This window comes from Gallinula chloropus (assembly GCF_964237585.1).
Source record: "Gallinula chloropus genome assembly, chromosome: Z".
Classification (NCBI taxonomy): domain Eukaryota; kingdom Metazoa; phylum Chordata; class Aves; order Gruiformes; family Rallidae; genus Gallinula; species Gallinula chloropus.
Window position 1 is genome coordinate 51,407,276 of NC_140089.1, and position 20,974 is coordinate 51,428,249.

The following is a 20,974-nucleotide window of genomic DNA, read 5'->3' on the forward strand; positions in this document are numbered from 1 at the left end:
ATAAACATCTACAGCCATGCATCTCTATTAAGACCTGGAAAGAGACAGGACCTGCTTTTGCACAATATATGACATACTTCTAAACCACATCAATCCACTTGGAATCATTAATCTTTTCTGATTTTTGTCCATATACAAAGAGTAATTCAAATAACAAGAGAGGATATTTGTAATGCTACAGTCACCCACAAACCATGACCTTGTTTGGATATAATTGATAATAAAAGTGGGTTTTCAGTGTTTTTTGCTTAATGGAAAAAACTTGAACTTCCTTTACAAAAATCCTAGCTATTCTAAAAATAAAAAAAGCCACAGTGGAAAATAATATGGAAAGAAACAACTAAAAGTCTTTTTCCCCTTCCAACCTGGAGACCCTTTGACATTCCACTACCATCTTAATACAATCTTGTCCTGCAGTTTGTTAGCACTGTTGGGAGAAACTCTTTTCACCAGCACCCAGAAGAAAGAAAACCACAATGCAGTGATGATTTAGTTCCATTCCTTTCAGTTCTCCTGTAGCTCGTTCCAACCTGACCTGTGTGAGCACTTTCCTAGAACCGCTTTTCAGTAAGTACAACAGTACAGTACTCAAGCCATGCTCAAAACCAAGACATCTGTTCACCTTCACTTGCATAGAAGTAAATCTTCTGTGTAATTATCTATCACATATGGCAACCTGAATAAGCAAGAGTCAAAATTAGCTTGATGGAAAACAATACAATTTTTTGCAATCATATTTGTAATGTGCTCTCAGAAAACCTTAGAAATCTTTAGAAATGCAACTGTTTTCTTGCATTACATCCTGTGATGTTACTTCTCATTTAGACAATTAATATGAAACAAAAATAAAAGGAAAAAAAAGGGAAAAAAAAGAAAGCTCCCTGCAGTCAAACAAGAGGATAATCAGGAACTGTGCTTCTAAAATCAGGATACTGGCACTGTCTAGAGCCATTTGGAACAATGCATTGCAGAGGCTGCACTGGTATTATAACTAGACAGTAATTAAAGACAATTTCAAAATCAATCTGGGGTCCCCAGAGAAGACAAAGCACCTGTCTAGATCCAAAAATATGATTGAAAAGCTTGAGAATTGCATGCCTAGTGCTTGGAGGTCAAGCTGTGTACGCATAGCCCAAAGATCAAGGGTGTTCACATAAGTCCATGTCACCAGGTAGGGCTGCACTACATCAGTTTTACAGAATCACAAGGCTGGAAAAGACCTTTGAAGATCATCAAGTCCAACCATTCCCATCCTATGCTAAACCATATCCCTAAGTACCTCATCTACCCTTTTTTTTGAACACATCCAGGGAAGGTGACTCAAACACATCCCTGGGCAGCCTGTTCCAGGCCCTGACAACTCTTTCAGTAAAATTTTTTTCTAGGTGAATCCTAACTCTGGTCTACTGGAAGATGCAATCAGGGGACAAAGGTGGCAGCAACTGGGAAAAGTAAGTAAGGGGAAGGAGAAAAGGAACAATCCAGAAAGCCTGTGAAGGGTTCTAGGACTGTCATGATGGTAGAGAACATGAGAAATTGGCAAGTCCAGGAAAATCTGTCCTTCTTCAGTGCTTCTGAGCACTGAAGGGCAGTGCTGTACACACTAGTGTCCATGATGACCATATGGGGCAGAAGTTGATGGGAAGGGAAACAAATGACATCAAAACATTTTAAAGACATGTAATTTATCCAGTGTTGCTGCTGGGATGCAGTGGGGGGTGTACAAGGAGAGGAAAAGGCTCTCTTCTCTCAAAAGATCCTGCTCCGGGGACAGGGCAGACTCACAGTGCAACTCGGATCCACACCCATCCGTTTGCATGAGCTGTTGTGGTTTAACCTGGACAAAAACAACCACACAGCAGGACAAGGGAGAGATCAAAAAGAAAAAAACCAAAAAGTATAACTTGTGGGTTGAGATAAAGACAGTTGAACAGGACAGAAAAAGAAGATGATGACAACAGAATATATATTTTAAAAAAAAGTGATGAACAATTTTTCACCGTGCAGCGCCGATGTCCAGCTAGCTCCTGAGCCACAATCCCACCCTTGGCTAGCTTCCCCAGTTATATATGGAGCATGATGTTATATGGTATGATGCAGTCAGTCAGTTGGGATCAGCTGTCCCAGCTGCGTCCCTTCCTCACTTCTCATGCACCCCTAGCTACTTGCTGGTGAGGTGGTGCTGACAGAAGCAGAAAGGGCCTTGGGGCTGTGAGTCCTGCTCAGCAGTATCAGCAACATCTGTATTATTGCAACGCTGTTTTCAGTGCATTTCAACAACACAGGTACACAGTGGCTGCTATGAAGAAAACTACCTCTATCCCAGATAAAGCCAGCACAGTAGGTCATCACTGAGTTGCAACTCGGGTACTAGCACCCCAACATCTGTGGCCAGCCTCCTGACAGAAGACTAGCTACCGGCAACTGACAGCTGGTACAGGAACATCAGTCCTGCATGATCAAAACAACATCAGCAGTGGACTACAGGAAAGCCCTGGTCCTAGCTTACAAGCAGGCATGACCAAAATTTACATAGCCTGTGCCCAGGTCACTGTCCCTCATGACAGGGAGTTGCACAGAGCAGTGCTACTGCAGGAAGATAGCACATCACAATCTTCACGCATGCCTGAACAGACATTATCAGCCTCCTCCTGCTACCTCCCTGACCTCACGTACAGGACCCTTGTTATTCTAAGTCTGTAACCACAACTCCCTGCTGCAAGGGAAAAGACTGTTAGAGACATCAAATACCAATGCTTTTACAGTGTTTAGGTAAATATTTTCTTTGTCTTGCTGTCATGGTTTAGTCCCAGCCAACAGCTGAGCACCACACGCTGATCACTCACTCCCCTCCATGGGGGGGAAGAAAAAACCAAAAGAGAATAGACAAAGGGAAACCTCATGGGTTGGGATAAGTTTACTGGGACAGCAACAAGAGGGGAAATAACGCCAGGACTTGCAGAAAAATATACAAAACTGGTGATACACAAAGCTTTTCACCAAGCCACACAACTCAGACCATACAGTTCAGAGCTGTCTCAAAAACTGATCGCAGCCAAAGCACATATCTTAGAGCACTGCGCTCCTCCCCAACCTGCCTCCTATATGTTGAGCATGATGCCATGGGTATGGACTACTCTCTTTGCCCAGTTTGGGTCACCTGTCCTGGATGTGTGTCATGTGCATGTGTGTTTCTGTCTTGTCTGTCCGTTCCTGTCCCCCATCCATGTCCACCCCCACCCCCTGCCTTCTCCTTAGCAGGGCAGTGTGAAAAGCAGAAAAGTCCCTGACTGCTTGGCAACAACTAACACCATCAGTGTGTTATCAACATTGCTCTCATCCTAAATCCCACACACAGCACTACACCAGCTGCTAGAAAGAAAATTAACGCTATCCTAGCTGAACCCAGATCTTCCTTTGTCACTAAAGCAATAGCCACTGAGACCAGAATAACATCACATGGATCCAGAAACCAGTTTCAGTTCTTCCCCCTTTCCCAAGGCTTAAATGGCTCATGGTGGAGGGGACTGGATACTTCTCTGGGAATTAGCACCTGTATTTTCAAACAGTTTTTGTAACATTTTTCCCTTCCCTGTAGCTAGAACAAAACACAGAAGTGGTAGAAAAGCAATCATGTTTGCACTCTCCACCCAGCTCTAGTCTGAAGTGCCAGTGTTAGCCTCACTGTGCTGGATATTCTGCTGGATGTGCCTAGATTCCTGCTGAGCGATAAGATTAAGAAAACTGAGTAGGTTTTCCACAGCTGAGCCCAACACTCTGATGCAAAATAGCAGCAGGCAAAATGTCTTTGTATTTGTGGAAAAGCAGTGGACGAGGTAAGGAGCTGCAGCAGGAAAAGAAAGATGAAATTGTGACTTACCTCTCCACTTGCATTTATCGAGTCCCTTAGATTCACACAATTTGGCATGCTATTCTTTTGGATGTGTTCTTGAAATGTGTATTCAAGTGCTGGTGCTATTTTTTAATTGCTACCTCAGCTCCCTATTTCTTGTACCCTTCTGCCTTGGCTGGCCAGAGCATACACACGCACGTCTAAGAGCTGCTCCTTTAGTGCGCACCCTGTAGTTGTTTCAGAATTCACAGAAGTTTTGGAGAATTTAGGGGCTGGAAGGGACCTCCAGAGATCCACTCCAACCCCCAAATCTTTGGCTATGCATATAACAAATAACTCTGTAATTAATATTGCAGTCAATGCATACACTGTGAGCTCTTTGCATACTGAAGCAAAACAGTCTCTTGTACTGAAAAATGTTTTCCAAACAGGGTAGAAATGCTGGGGCAAAGCTGTGTTTTATGTCCACCATGCTACAGTACTGACCTTTCTTTAAATTGAAGCAAGAACTTGCAACGAGGCAAGAATCTGTAAAAAGCTCGTAACAAATATGGGAAGAATGTGTTCAGGCTGAAGAACACCTCAGTCACATACCAGCTCCAAATGCAAAGAAGAAACTCTTGTCTGGATACTCTTCCAGCAGGTCCTTCACCCTCCTGCCCATTCGCTCATTTCGTTTGTAGATGAGCTCCTGACGGAAGTAGCTGTCTATCTCTTGGGCAATAATGCGTTCATGGGCTGGAAGTGTAGCATTAATGAAATTTGGGACCTAAGGTAGGGGGAAAAAACAAAAGGCTTTGTGAAAGGGGCATTTATTTCACAGACAGCCATCATGCACAGGCACTTTGCTCCACCATTGAATGCGGCAATCACCTTGTCCCTCAAGGCATATCCAGTAGGACAAAACCCAGAGTAAGCTAAAAATTACCCCTAATAATGCATAGTGCCTCATTTCTCTCAACATATCATTTCATATGCCAGCCATCTGATATAGTTGGGGGGGGGGGGGGTTATGCAAAGTCAACAAATACCCTGTTTGCCTCACCTTAGATCCCAAATCCTGACTGCTCAGCTGAATTAAGTAAATATTTGCCCTTGGCTATCTTCAGCTAAATAACCTCTTCCTTAAATCGCCATAGGTATGACATAACTATAATGATAATTACACTCTTCTAAGAGAGTTTGACTGGCATCAGAGCCCTCAGGCTGTCGAAGAATAACTAGTTCAAATTGCACAGTTAACAAAAACATCCCCAAACTTTCCAAAATAAAGAGGGCCAGATTTTGACAGGAAAGAAAGCATTACCACCTCCAGTTGCCCTGTCTTTAAGGGATCTTTTAAAATACTGGCTCCCTCCCCTGGGGCTCCCAGGACAGCTGTGGCTGCACAGTATGGTGACCTCTTGTTAGTGAAGAGAAACATGGGTCTGGAGCTGCAGCTCTCCTTGCTTCTTGACAAGTAGCTTTGGGCATTACAGCTATGAGGCCTGCTAAGGAAAGGGCCTGCAAGCTGTGGTTTTCTGGGGAGCAGGGCTGCTAAGCCAGGTGCTTTCTCTTGCAAGGCTGCAGCGCAGTGGCTGTTGTTTTCCAGGACTTCTAGGCAACACCAGCTGTCTGCAGTGGGTAACACCTTAGCAGAATAGTGATGCAGCATCTGTATCTACAGTGCTTGCCTCCTTTGAGAAGACCTTTGAAATCAATGAATAAAGTGCACTGTGTAAGAGCTATGTAGTGTTAATGACTGAAGGGTGTGCAGGACAGGAAGGGAACAACATGGGGGCAAAGCTTAGTGCCAGAGAAGCAAGGATTAGTATGGCAGTATTTCCAGCTCTGCAGCACTGCACCGTGTACATCACAAGGCCATATGAAAATGGTTATTCAGCAGGGAAAGCCCAGGTACCAACACTCACTTATTTAGAGCCTATGTTTTCATTGATGTGCATGCATTGCCAGGCAGTACCTCATGGACAAGAATAGAGAGGTCTGATGTCTCAGACTGAGGTTAGCTAATCTAAGAGCCCAAACAGGCCAAATTGGTCCCTGCTGGGCATTTTCTCGTGGTTTAAAGATCAGAGCATTGCATTCCACTGTGCTGCTTAGGAAACCGTCTCCATAAACCAAGACTGTGAGGCCTCAGAAGGTTTTCTTTTCCTTAACATTCAGTTTGAATCTATCTTTCTTTGTTTCACTCCATTTCTCTTTTTTGGGCCTTGCCCATGGTACACAATCATACTGATAGGGGACATTAAAAAGCTTGCAACTTGCCCAGCCTTACACAAGCGTCCAAATCATGAGTGCATTTCTCTGTTGCTGTTTGCACAAAAGAGCCTGCTGCTGCTCTCTGTTGGCTATAAGTTCACTCATACCTAAGCTAGCATAATTCCACAAGATCCTTAAGAAAATAAAGGATTAACTCATAGAGCTTTGACGCTAAAGCAAACACGGCACTCATCCAAAAGGGAAAGCCAGGTGTGCCTTTGCTGTTTGCAAGCAGCAAGACAAGGGTGAGGTGGTGCAGACTCCTAGGACAGGAGGCACAGGAAAGCAGACGTGGCGGGGAGCCAGCATTGTGTCCTTGGCCCTTGCCTACAAAGGACCTGTATGAGGAGAGATGAGCATGAGTGAGATAGGGGGTCAGCACTAGGGGGATACGTGTGCAGTATAAGGCCTGCGGTGGCAAGACTCACTTGAGAAGTTTCATGGTTGAAGATGATGGAGCTGAGGTCCCCACAGTTGTAATGCTTGATAAGGTCTTCAGTCGTATAGGGGATCTGGAAACTGCCTGCTCGGAGGCTCTCCTGCTGCAAGAGAGTCTGATTCAAAGCAAAGACCACCTGAGGGAGGGGGAGAGGGAGGAAAAGACAGAGTTCCTGGTGAGTTCTTGTCCAGTCCTCTTAGAAGGTCGCAGACATACAGCTGCCTGTCAAGGGGTCTCTGAAGCTGCTCCCGATCCGAGCTCAACAGTCCACACACCGCTGACCCATGCCTCCTCCAAGTCTGTGGATACTCACACCTCAGGTCCTATGGGCCTGCTCACAGTGAACTGATAAGTCACTCGAGGAGGTTTCTCCTATAGCCAGATCAAACAGAAGATACAAAGGGGGAGACTGAAATAGGGGCAATATCGCTCCCCTGGACAACAGTTTGCTTGACCACCACAGAGCCCTTGGGCCTGATGTTCTTCTACCCCCACAGCTCCTCAGCCACCTACCTAAATTAAACATGGATTCTTCTTGTTTGCCCTTTCTTCCTTGTCCACAAGGAAAATTAACGCTGCCTGTTCCTGCTTTGCCTCTCCTTCTCCCACGTACCCCATTTATTCCCAAGCAGGAATGGCTCTGTGGGGCCGGGGAGGACAGGGGGGGTGTGCGGGGCAGGGCCGGGAGGTGGTGCCAGTGAAGCAGGCTGATGACTCAGGCAGCCACCCTTCCCTGCCGAAGGCGAAACCTGAGGGCAGCAGCCCCACACTCTCTCAGGCTGAACTGGCCATGCTCCATCCTCCTAAGATTTCACCTGGGAACGCAAACACTCCCAATTCCTTTTGCTTCAAGCTGAACCATTGTGGCTGCCACGCAGCTCCTACCCCGAAGCAGCCTCTCCCTTAACAGGAAAAGGAGATCAGCAGAGGTCTTCTCCAGGTGTTGCTGCTTCCTCACCTCCAGCACAGCAGGGCAGTGGCCTCTGGGCCTGACCCAGTGAGGCCTGCCACTCCAGCTGCCTCCCACCTGGGGCAATGCACACCCCATCCACTGATGACCGCCACTTAAAAGGCACAAGAGAACAGGTAGGAGCAACACTTTGGAGCCAAAGAGATGATGCAGCACCTCTGTACCTCTCCCTCGCTGCTCCAGCCACTGCAGCAGACAGCCACTGAGCCCTGGAAATGCAGGGAGCCAGGGAAGGACTTGGGAGAGAAAGCATGAGATGCCAACGGGTACAATGGTGGGGTGCAAAACTGGTACTGCCCATGCAGACAGCAGCTCTCTGACAGCATAGGGCATGTAAAATACTGGCATGTCTCCTGATTACAACACTTACTCAAGTACCACTGGTTTGCACACCAAGACTAGACAACTGTATCAAGCCTGCTTACTACCTACTGGCTTATTTTGTTTACTTCTAAAGGAAGTAAGCTGAGATATTGCTGAGGTCTTGAAACACATTTTACAAGTTACTCTTCGGAGGGTTATTTTCCAAGCTCTGACGACTCTTTGCAGCCCGATAAGGGCTCTGTGTAATTAACTCCTCCTGGATGTTTGCCTTGAGCACCATCATAAACATTCTGGAACTGAAGCATTTGCCACCACCATGAAACTCTCCCGTAAGTATACATATTCTTAGTGTACTGAGATTATGTAAATCAAATTTTGAGATTACAGGACAGGGCAGATGTGAGAAAAAACAGATGCAATTTGCTCTCCCCAAGTATAACAGTCTGTCTCCTACAGAAAGGTGCAGGTCCTACTAAACTTGAAATCATACTGTCCCCACTGCCGCTGGAGATGCTCATCTGGATCCAGAACACTGTGTATTTAACCAAAAACGATACCACATATCTTAGTTCTGTTCATGAACAGCAACATTCACTCTTATCATGTTTTTAAAAAGAGCAAGACTTCACTTCATTAGTACAAGCTGTGCCTGATTAAAAGAATACCTGCAGACAGACACTCAGGAAAGTAACATTAAACTAACCAGTGGCCATTTTGCAAAGGATCTCTGTTTAATTTGGAAGTGAATTAAACAAAAACTAATTGAAAACTCTCTATGTCTGAACAAAAGCTTGCATGCAGGCTGGAGTTTACTGCACTCTGAAACCACCGTTTTTCATTTGTTTGGCTTCACTTCCCACAGAGAGAAGCCCTAATGGATGTTAATGACCAGTCGAGATTCACTGACACAAGCCACATTGATGCTGAAAATGCAGGGTTTCTACAGCCAGGACCTGCTAGGTCATGCCAGGAAAATCTCATACGTAACAGTCAGTCCAGCCAAAAACACTTCCATGGGAATGGCTTATTTTGTAAGTTATTTGACTAACACAGTGGCTCCCACTTGGACAATTTACCATTAAAGCAATGTGGCCTTTTCTAGACTTTGCAGCCTTTGAAACAATGACCAGACAGTCCCTGTCCGCAGAGCAGGAGTACAACCTGTGATGTTCTCCTGAGCTGGTCAGGTAGCTCTCCCTCAATACAAAGTAAGCACATCAAAGAGGCTTTGCAGTCTTTACTGTTTGATTTTCATCCAAACAGAAACCAGTGGAGGGTAACCAGCCTCTGTGGAAAAAACATCATCCTGCTGGGTGAGTCATGAGAACAAAGCAAATCTTACTCTCTCTGCTGTACTCCCACAGCTTGCACTCCTGCTGCTGCTTGCTCTGCACACACACATCTCTTCACTCCTCCCTTGCAGTGTGCTTCAGGTGAAACAGATTCAGTCTCTTCTCCAAATACACCTGTCCTGGTCAGTAGCAGCAAGGTCCTGCCACACAGGCATCTTTCTTCCTCATGCCTACTCACTTGTCATAAGAAAATAGCACACAGTAAACTGTAAACAGGTAATAATCTGTCTCAAAAGCACTGTTTAAAATCACAATGACTACCTGCATTTATGGAGGATTACTGCACATGTTTACACAGGAGTAGAGGCAACTCACCCCCATCCCCCTTCACATCTCTAATTGCTGTCATGACACAAAGCTGTTCTGGTGAGGCAGCTTTGGCAGCTCTTTGGTCTTTGCTAAGAGTACATCTTTCTGGTGTGGAGATGGGATAATTGACACTGGACACATGGAAAAATCTCAGGATGGCAACTTGCCTGCCCAGCTGAGGACAAAAGACCTTTCACAATGAGGTACTTCACGGTGCAGCTCAAAGAACAAAGAAAGTGTCTAAGCTCACTGCCAAGACTCCTACCTGACCATGGCTGCCTGTGGATGGAGCATCCAGCAGACTGCCATGGACCCCACAGCCCGGTTGGTGGCCTGCCAGACTTCCTCATAAGCACAGCTTTTCCCCATTTGGATCCAGTCTTCTATCCTATCACTGTGCATAACACCTGAGAAGTCATACAAGAACCACCTGAAGCCCACCCAGAGAGGAGACTTCCACTTTGTCTTTATGATGGACAGACATGTCTCAGCTTCTCTGATGACAGCAGCAGCACCCCAAGTCCCTCTGCACCATTCTCAACTACAGTGTAACCACCAGGAGCAAGAAAAGTCAAGGTACAACAAATGGGCAGAAATCAAAAGAACATCAATGTCTCCTTAGTAATTTACAGTTAACTCATGCCAACAGACTTGGCGCAGCTGGAAATGCTATTGCCAAAAATAGTCTCCACATCAGCTGGTCTGAACAGAATGGTGGGATGTGCTGGAGGGGGATCACAGCATCCCTACTGAACAACTACACAGGATTACAGTTTGGCATCAGTATGTGTGTAGAGCCTTTCAAAGGAATGTGATAGCTTCTCTACATTTCTGTATCACTTGTACATTCTTGGGGGAATTTTAACTGCCCAACAGAATGGGGAGGCGGGGGGTGGGAGTAAAGAAGGAAGAGCTGTTTACAGTACCAGGTGTTGCTTAAAGCTGTGGCCTGGTGAGAAGGTTATCTTCAGTAAACAGGAATAGGTAAACAGTGTCAGGATCAGTGATCCTTCACAGAGAAGGAAGATTCCTGAACCTACTGTTCATAAAGGATTTGATTTGCTGAGGTGGGTCTCGATCAGAGGTTGATAACTCCTATCTGTCATTATTTCTCTAAGAAAACATTAGATTAGGTGCAAAGTGATACTTAAGGAAGACAAAGCCATCAAACTCTGTGAATTAAATCTCAATCTTGTTTACCAGATATGAAAAACTGAAGAAAGTTGACAGAGCATGAAAAGCACGGACCAGATCTGCAGTTGATGTGCAACTGTTGTATTCTCTTAGCACAAATCCGCTTGCTTTCCTAGCTCCCCATTCAATCCTGAAGTCCTTTCATTCCTAATAAAACCAACGAGTTAAGACAACAACAGAAAAGAAAGAAAGGTTGAAGAGAAATTTTCGATTTTGTTTAGAAATCAAACCCAAGAATTTGTGCTGAGCTGAGCTTCTCCAACAGGTGGTACAGAAATTATGTTTCTGTCTTCCAGGTATATCTTGTCATTGCAGTCTTCCAAAGTCTTGGAATTCACAGAAATCACTCCACATTCATTCTCCTTGCACAACAATTCTTCCATACTTCACACCTCCCCCTCCAGCAACTCTACCCTACTCTGCTCCATTAAGTGTATTCATACTAGCATCAAAGCATCTCCTGAAAAGATGTATTCGGAGAACAAAAGTAACAAGTTTATTAGAAAGGGATTTTTTTTCCTCCCACCTCTCATTTCCACTGTGATCTCTGTCTTCCCCCAACCTTCCCCCTTTTTGTACTGTGGAAAAAATCGATTAAGCTCTCTGGTATACATATTGCTGCAAGCCTCATTCTCCTCCTGGAGATTTCTTCAGCTGTCAGGAGACACTTGTCCCCTTTGCCAGCATTGTTGGACTGGCCTGCTAGGCTAAGGGGGTGGGGAAAAGGGGGTTAGAGCCCGGCAGATGCCTTTTTTGTCAAAGACAAAAGACCCCTGCCATCCACTCCACTTTTCAGCACTTTCATCCACACTGGATCAAAGTGCTACTCTGCATATGAAAGGAACCTGGCATTATGCGCCTCAAATTAGCCTATCGCCATCCCGCTAGCCTCCAAGTCTTCCCAACAAAAGCGCTCACATCTGTTCCATCATTTGCCTCATCTTCTGGTTTTTTTTTTCCTCTGCTCTCAGTTTTTGAGGGCCATTCAGTCCCTTGAATTATAGTCTGGGGGAGCATCTTCCTTGCTCTGGGATCGCTCAGCCGGACAATTTGCTTTTAATTGTCTTAAGGAATCACGGGTTGCTTTTGGGCCCTTCCCAGAGACTAACTGCATCCATTAGGGCTTCCATTCAGGCTCTTCAACCAATTCTTATCCTCTTCCTCCTTCTCACAAGTGTGTTTCTCTCCTCGCTCTTCACCTGGAGGAGGCCATTGCTTCTCTGGACCAACAAACACTACTGCCCCAAATCAAAGCAAGCCTCAAATCAAAAGCATGGTGACTATGAAAGTCAATAATCCTCCTTTGTCATGGTAATGTCCAGCAGGCCAAGTGCTGAGAAGAAAGCAGGATTCCTCGCTCCAGTGCAATGCAGCTCCTTAGATCTGTCTGGTGCCTGCACCAAAAGTTGGGACTAGCATTCTCAGAGCCTGGAAACCCACACCCACCTGCTATGAGGGAAGTCGTACAAACACCACCCTGCATCCACAGGCAGGAGAAGTCTGAGTTTGGATGGGACTGAGGATACCAATAGGAGATTTAACCCGCCATCTGCAGCCTTCAGAGGAGTCTAAATCACTTTAAGGGGTGTTGCACCAGATTAAATGCTTCCTATAGCCCCTCCAACAAGCTTTTCTAAAGAAGAGAGAAAAATGAAGCAACCTCCCAAATGTGGACCACTTTTTAAAGATTAGATTCAGGTGACTAGCAGAGACAAATTAATCAAGGGAGTCACCCAGAGGACATGAGACAAAGAATACAAGTCACTTAAAATGAAATGGAAGCCATTCTAGGTTACCTACGAAGTACACGTTTTCCCAAGGGCTTGAATTTATTTATGGCTTTTGTTCTCAAAAGCCAGCACAGCAAGCAAAAGGAGCACCTCTTTAATACAATGATCCAAGGCACTTAGATGATAAACCATTTGCCTCAATTCAGACAGACAGATGTGGGTAGAGGTAATGGCAGTGAAGAAATTGGTCTTTGGTCTGCTGACAACAAATTCACCCTGGCACATCTGGTGCCAGATTCTTGCAGTGTGTCCAGAACTGAAAAAAAAGACACTCTGAAGTTTTTGGCTGTTATCTGAGATTTATATGGGAATATACAAGGCAACTGTTCTCCAACTAGAAGCTATAAAAACAAAGGACTTCAAATACTTTATCAGCCATTTCTGAAGCAGTGAAAGAATTTATCAGCCTCCTCTTGATGAAGGAGGATTGTATATAATGCTGAATCAGACGAACACAGCTTACAGCACTGCTAGAAGTCCAACACATTTACTTGAAACAGTCTGTATTAATACATAGCCTTTTGTCTGAGTAATTTAATTTACAAGCATGCATGTTTCCTCTGACAGCAGGAGAAATAAACACTCCACTATGCGCTTAACCGTGGAATAAGACCGGCAGTGGAATATACTGATCTTCCATTTCACAGGTCAGCTTGCAGTTCACAGCTGGACCCCTCCATGACCTTGCTGGAACTTGCTCCTGTCTCCCTGCAGGGATAAAAATGTGGCTATGAACCTGCCGCTGCACCTGGTCCCTGAGAGATCTCCATCTAAGTGCTCACTGGAGTTCTTCCTCATGCTTCTGGAATGCCTCAAGCTTTCATGAGGTTCATCCCTGTGCAGAAAATCTTTGTTCTGTGCTGGAAATAAACTAAGTAATAATGCACATCGGCACATTACTAGAAGAAGATCTTTTCTTTTTTCATTCCATCTTTGTTAAAGATTTTGCAAACATGTTAGCAAAGTTTGTTTTTAAAACTTTCACAAGATAAACCTTTATCAGATACTTTTTTACCTCATCAATCAGAATTAGCGATTAGCCCTTTGTGTAATTTTCAAGTTTCTACAGTCCTGAACCAAAGTTCAAAGCAAAGATACAGACCTTCAACACGCTACATGTAGAACTCCTGCCTATCTCCTACTCAGCATTTCTTCATTTAGCAATGTCAGCTTGGTTTGGATTAGCATTGCCACACAGTTCCTAAACTCAGGTCAAGATCAGACTTAGGAACAATTACTCAAACGAAAAAATAAATTACTAACAATCCAGATTTCTCTTAGGGTATGCCCACTTTACAATTTACAGGACTGTCTAACCGATATGCCAGTTGTAAGCATTTTTTTATTATTTAATATATTTATTAACACAGATATCTCAAATCATATTGCAAAGAACATTACTGTTGAAAAGTGAAAAATTTGAAACTAGGGCTCCTTGGGTTGAGATTGGTGATATTTTTAAAATTCAACAATCTACAATTAATGTTTTGTTTTGCTTTAAAAAAGCAAACAAAAAAACCAAACAAAACCAACCAAAAACCACAACAAAAAAAAAAAGCCCAACAAAGCTTCTACTAAAATAGGACATATTTTAGTCCACCTCCTCTTCCTTCTTTTCCACCAGATACTCTAAAATTTAGTGAAAACAAAACTAAAATACTGAGGTTAAAGCAAGTATTTAAAAAAACCCAACCAACTTTTAAACAACTTTGCAGAAAAATTCCCAAAGAAAGGAACAATTTGGCTTTTGAAACTGTGTATTTTTTTAATGTAGAAATGATGATGGTATCACTGTCTGACATTGTGAAGAGTAAGCTAATAACAGCCAAAGCCCAGCCTCTCTCCACATTTTCAAGGATAACATTTAGCAGTATTTTTTATCTTCCTAAAATGCCATCAATGAAACTAAACAAACTTCGTATTGATGGCCTGGGATTTGGCCACCTTTTCTTTCACTCAACCACAGATGCGCTTTGGAGTGCTGCTAGATGAAATAAAAGGTCTTGCAGGTCCTCTCCTAGCTGCACTGATTTTTTTTTTTTACTTGTTCTCTCTAGCACAGGCCATGCATAGTTTAGGACTAAACTTGGCAGCAGTTTAGAAAATTGCTACAAGTAGCATGTCTTAGAAATGCAGAATTCTGAAATTTGAAACAACTCTCACCAGTTCTGTGCACCTTTTGCACAAGAAAATAAAATTCACATTGGCTTGAGTACTTCCTCCTTTTTCTGTAAAACTGATGTACATTACTTGCACAATTCATGTAAGCATGAGCAAATCAATACTATAAAGTTAATAAACAATTTAGTCTTGCAATGTAGTGAACAAGCTCAGACACCTTCTGGTAACCATGCAACAAGATACTTTGGGTTTTCTTGAAGTTCTGCCAGCTGGGAAAGCATGTTCCATATAAAACACTCAGCATTGATAAAACATTTTTCCACTCAACAGATCAATTAGGCCAGGACTCTGGCTCCAGATCAAAACAGAACAACTTTGAACCGGTGTTTATGTCAAAAGAACATGGAGCTTCTAAAAGAGAAGCTTCTAGCTTCCAAATGGATCACAGGAGAGCAAGATGACCTTTTCAAGGTGCAGGGGTTAAGAGGAAAGTTTATATTAGTGGTAGCCTAGCCAAGAAAAACCTCAAACAAGAACTGCTGAAATGATCCCTAGCTAGTTTCAGGCAGATCAGAGGCTGGAAGTTCTCAGTGCAAAAGCTTTCCAAGAGGAATAGCTGACAAAATTTTCACAGTGAAACACAGTGAACACTGTGCTATTTATACCAACTGTGAGCTCAGCCATATAGTAAAATTAGTTTACCACAAGGTAGCATGGGAATTTACAAGCCACCAGCTGTGCTGTGTGACTGCTGGGAAAGGACCTTCTTGGAATGAGCCAGCTGTCTCCACTGCCAGGCAGCACCTTCCCTCAACTCCCTGGCTGTCCACATCAGTACAGGACTAGTGGTCCTACTTAACCAAAGACACCAAGATGTGGGAAAATCTAAAATATTGCTTTTCAGACCCATGAAAATGCACCTGCTGCCAGCGCAACCAGGGAACTGCTGGGCATTTTGCACTTCTGAAAACCAGCCTGTTTATTGTAAGAAAGTATCTGAGTTTTTTTTTGGTTTTCTTTCAGTTTTGTTCCTGAAAGGGATTCCTTCGGGAATTTTAAGTGACTGTCTAAGTTTAATTGATTTGCAAGAAATCTCACAGATCAGGTTGTACCTCACCAATCTGGTGACTGACCTTCTATGGTGGAGTGACAGCATTGGTGGATAAAAGGAAGGCGACCAACGTCAACTACCTGGACTTTCACAAGGCCTTTGACATGGTCTATCACCACATCCTTATCTCTAAATTGGAGAGATGTGGATTTCATGGGTGGACCATCCAGTGGATAAAAAACTGGTTGAAAGGACACAAACAAAGGGTGGTGGTCAATGGGTCTATGTCCAGGTAGAGGCCAGTGACATGCAGTGTTCCCCAGGGATCTGTCCTGGGACAGGTACTCTTTAATATCTCTATCAATGACATTGATGATGGAATTGAGTGCACCCTCAGCAAGTTTGCGGATGACCCCAAGCTGAGTGGTGTGGTTGACACAACAGAAGGAAAGGAAGCCATCCAGAGGGATCTTGACAGGCTGGAAAGATGGGCCCGGGGGAACCTAATGAGGTTCAACACTGCCAAGTGTCAGGTCTTGCACTTGGGCTGGGGGAATCCCAGACATAGATACAGACTGGGAGAAGAGCTCCTTGACAGAAGCCCTGCTGAGAACGACCTGAGGGTTCTGATGGATGAGAAACATGAACCAGCAGTGTGCTCTTGCAGCTTGGAAGGACAATGGTATCCTGGGCTCCATCAGAAGAGGGGTGGCCAACAGGGACAGGGAGGTGATTATCCCTCTCTACTCTGCCCTTGTGAGGCCCCATCTGGAGTCCTGTGTCCAGATCTGGGGCCCCCCAATACAAGAAAGATGTAGAACTGTTAGAGACGGTTCAGAGGAGGCCACAAAGATGATGACAGGGCTGGAGCACCTCCCCTACAAAGAGAGGCTGGGGGAGCTGGGCTTGTTCAGTCCAGAGAAGAGAAGGCTGTAGAGGAACCTCATTGCAGCCTTCCAGTACCTGAAGGGAGCAAACAAACAGGGGGCGGATCAACTTTTTAAAAGGGTAAACAATGGCAGGAAATAAATGGGAATGGACTAAAGCTAAAGGAGGGAAGGTTTAGATATTAGAAGTTTTTTACAGAGAGAATGGTGAGGTGCTGGAACGGGCTGCCCAGAGAGGAGGTGACGCCCCATCCCTGGAGGTGTTCAAGGCCAGGTTGGATGTGGCCCTGGTAACCTTGTATAGATCCAGGCCTGAAGGTTGGTGGCCCTGCCTGTGGCAGGGGATTGGAACTGTATGCTATTTGGGGTCCATTCCAATCCAGACCAATCTATGATTCTACGATCAGGCAAGCTATTGCTCTCAAATTATGGAAGATTTTAGCTTCTGGGTTTCTGTGCCAGTTTCACTGCACTCAGAGCCAGAAAAATGATTCTTACTTCCCCTGCTAACCCCAAGACTTATCTGCTGTACAATAGGCCTTTATTATTTTACTTCCCCTGCTGACTACGTTTTTAAAAAGATGTTAAATCACCAAAAAGTAACTGCAGTCCATCAAAGTACCAAGTCAGAAAAATGTTACCCTAAATTGGATTGCAGTAGCTTTGTAATAGGCATCTACCCACACTTGGACTTGGAAGGGATTGGAACAAAAAGCATCACAAAGAGATTTTGTGGAGATTTTGTCCGGAAAGTCAATTATGGAGCAACTCTGAACTCATACCCCTCAGACTAACAGAGACTTCTTAATCACCTCAGTGAGCAGGGCATACAGCAGTCCCAACAATGGGCTAACTCAGTCTTCTTTTGCTCATTTGAGCCCTAAATAGTCAAATAATTTTGCTAAAGGCCACGCCTGGTCACCTTCCCATCAGCAGTTCCAGCACATGGTCACACACTCACTGTCAGGGAAGCGTCCTGGATAAACGTTTGGTCAAGGACCCCTGAGAAAAGCAGATACATCTACCAAGAGCTCACCAGTTTCACAACGTCTTCAAGATTACAAAAGTCTGACTGTTAAGAATAAAATGGCCTAAGATAAGCATGAAGGCTCTGGGTCTGATGAAATGTGGTGGTAAAACACGAACAAAGCATGGCAAAATTTACCTCATGGGCATGTTATACCTCGGCCTTGGAAAGGAACACCTGGGGAGTTTTCCTGCGCCAGGTAGGGCAATGTTTCTCAGATGTTTTGTGGAAAAGCTGCAGTGTAACTGTAGCAACTCAACCAGCAAACCCTAGTATACAGAAATGCAAGAATATATTGGCTTATAGTCTGTGATTTTCAGCACCAAAGCAAAAATCTCTGGTGCACTCAGAATTGTGCAAAAGATTTTGAAGGCCTAATAGTACGTGAATCCTCATTCTCCAAATCCAGTTTTGGAAATAACATAAAAACAACAGCAGTTGCATGGTGAATACCTACTAAAACTGTGACAGAAACAAAATAAGCAGGTAATCAGAGCCACAACATTCAAGTGGCTGACATGTTTATCTTACCCAAGCTGGGTAAATTTTGGCAAGCTGCACTTTTAGAGTAACATGATTCTTCCCAGGGACTCCCAAGTAATTTTTATTTTTTTTTAAACAACAAACCCTTGAGAATGCTTGTGCAGTACAGACATGGCTTGCACTTCAAAAAGGTTCGTCTGAAAAACTTAAATTTGAATGAGAACACACCATATACAAAATCTTGGATTAAGCTTCATTACTCCTATACACCCCAAATATCTACAGAATGATGCCTCTCTTACATCATTACACATTTGTACATGTGCATCTTCTCTAAGTCAAGCAACATCTACTGAAGATCCTTACACTCATGCTCTTCAGACCACCTGAGATGCAGGTCCACAAGCCATGTGTCTATACAGTGACACTGGACTAGGGATAAAAGAGTTCAGAGATTACTTAACTCTGGATTGTGTAACAGAATAGGTAAGAAACACAAGCTGTCCATGCTTTCAAATACTGTACGCATTCCCCTCGAAAAGCTCCTACAGCTGTTTTTTTTTAAATAATCACATACATGAAAGGATTAAAATGCTACCCCCAAACTCACACACATGAAAAATGAAGTTGGCATTAAAAAAACATGTCAAAATCCAACAGACAGAAGAAACAATCTCCTAGAATTCACAAACTCCTATAAATTTTATCATTTTGGAAAAAGCTCTGCCCTGTTGGTATTTCCGATCAGTCTTCATCTTTAACCTTTCCAACTAGAAATTATTTGTGAGCCCAAGTTGCCTCCTTGGAATAGGACATCTGGCATTTGCTAACCTGCAATGTGTGGTCCCCAGATAGGGAAGCAACACTCTTTTACCACAGTCATTAACAGTGAGGGACCTCACTGGAGTAATTTGTGTCACAGCTCAATGGCAGCTTGACCCAGACCTTCTCAAAGACAACACACACAACAATACACAATGCACCCTTCCGTTGGTGTTGTTTTTCACCACACCTTATCAGGATTATGTTTCCAAACTGGTGCTCATTTGCCCTTCAAAGCAAAACCAGTTCCAATCTCTCCCTGTAGCACTTTCCAGTAGCTACAAGCTTCACAGGGGCATTAGCTTGCTTTTTCACTCAAGCTCATCATTTAGAGGTTTTTTTGCCTCCTTACACAAGCAGGACAGGGAACTTCCTGAAGACAGAAAAATGTCAATATTACCTCTTCCCTAATTTTTTCAGAAACAGCAATACTTCAGCTTAGAAGGAAAGCTCAATCTTTCCACACATTCCCCTAAGAAAGCTCATCCAAAACCACTCATCAACCAATACAAGACATGAAATGCTCTTAACAATGCTGCTTTTCCAGGCAGCTTTTTCCACCATTCATGGTTAAATACAACTAAACACAAACATACTGGGACAACAGAGATTTCCTACAGCAAACATCATACTTACTATGTTGTTAAACACATTTGGTATTGAAAAATAAATTCTCACCAAACAAACATTTTGTCATGAAACCTTACATAGAACATCTGTTTCTTACAGATAAAACAACCACCATCCCTCAGAACAGCATTTTAAACTCCCATATAAATCAAAAAAACCTGAAATGGGGTCAAACCTCTAGCACCTGATGAGCAATTTGGACTTGATACAAAAATACGAAATTTAAGTTTCCCAAAAGGTTTCAGAAGTCTCTGGAAGTTTTGCAGATCAACCCCACTGTGATTTTCTAGGCCAATATCCATCATCTTTGCTAAGTCCTGGGAAACAGGAGAGGTGCCTGAGGACTGGAGGAAAGCAAACTTTACTCCAGTCTTCAAAAAGGGCAAGAAGGACCCAGGTAACTACAGACCCATCAGCCTCACTTCCATCCCTGGAAAGGTGATGGAACGACTTCTGCCTGGTGCTGTCTAGGCACATCAACGATAAGAGTGTTAGGAGCAGTCAACATGGTTCTACCAAGGATAAGTCCGGTTTGACTAATCTAATAGCCTTTAACCAGGTGGATAGATGATGGTAGGGCAGTAGATGTGGTCTACCTTGACCTCATTAAAGCATTTGACACCATCTCCCACAGCATCCTCGGAGCTAAACTGAGGAAGCATGGTTTGGAAGATTGAGCAGTGAGGTGGACTAGTGCTGATTGAAGGGAAGAAGCCAGTGAGTTTTGATCAATGGGAGAGTCTGGCTGGAGGCCTGAATCTAGCGGAGCCCCTCAGGGGTTGGCACTGGGACCTATACTGTTCAGTGTATTTATTGATGACCTGGATGAGGGAATAGAGTGTACAGTCAGCAGGTTTGCTGCTGACACAAAACTGGGAGGGGTGGCTGACACACCAGAGGGCTGTTGTGGCGGTTTAGCCCTGGCTGAAGGCCAAATGCCCACCAAAGTCAGTCTATTACTCCCCTTCTTAGTTGGACAGGGGAGGCCTCAGGAGTCAAAATAAGGACAGGGAGAGATCATCCTGTTATCAAATGACATTGGCAAAACAGACTCAACACAGAGTGAAGGAAAGAAAACTACCTAATTTATTACACTACGCTATAAAGAACAGTGAAAACCAGAGTTGAGAGTGTGACCAGATCTTAAACCAAACTCAAGCAGATCTTCAAACATTTTCTCCCCCCCCACTCCCTTCTTAGCAGACTTTAGTCAGAATTTTGCTCCCTTCTTCCCCCAGCTTGCAGTACAGGGGGTCAGGGACTGGAGAAAATGGAGTTCTCTGTTACGTCTTCATGAGCTGTTTCCCTTTTCCAGATCTTAAAACACCTCTACCTTACCCCCCAGGCTCCCTTCTTAGCAGACTTCACTCTAGTCATGATTTCACTCCCTTCTTCCCCCTGATCACAGCACAGGGGGACAGGGACTGGGAGATGGGGGCTTTGGTCAGTCCCTTGCAAGTTTT

General features: G+C 44.0%; 1 protein-coding gene across 1 annotated transcript in view; it reads right to left on the bottom strand.

Annotated features, from left to right (window-relative positions):
* LOC311203346 (metalloprotease TIKI1-like) overlaps positions 1-20,974 on the bottom strand; it is a gene marked incomplete at both ends in the record, with an annotated part of 83,026 nt that overhangs the window by 19,787 nt on the left and 42,265 nt on the right. The window contains 2 exon segments of the mRNA XM_084278011.1: positions 4,448-4,622; positions 6,541-6,687. Coding sequence (XP_084134137.1) covers positions 4,448-4,622; positions 6,541-6,687 — 322 coding nt within the window.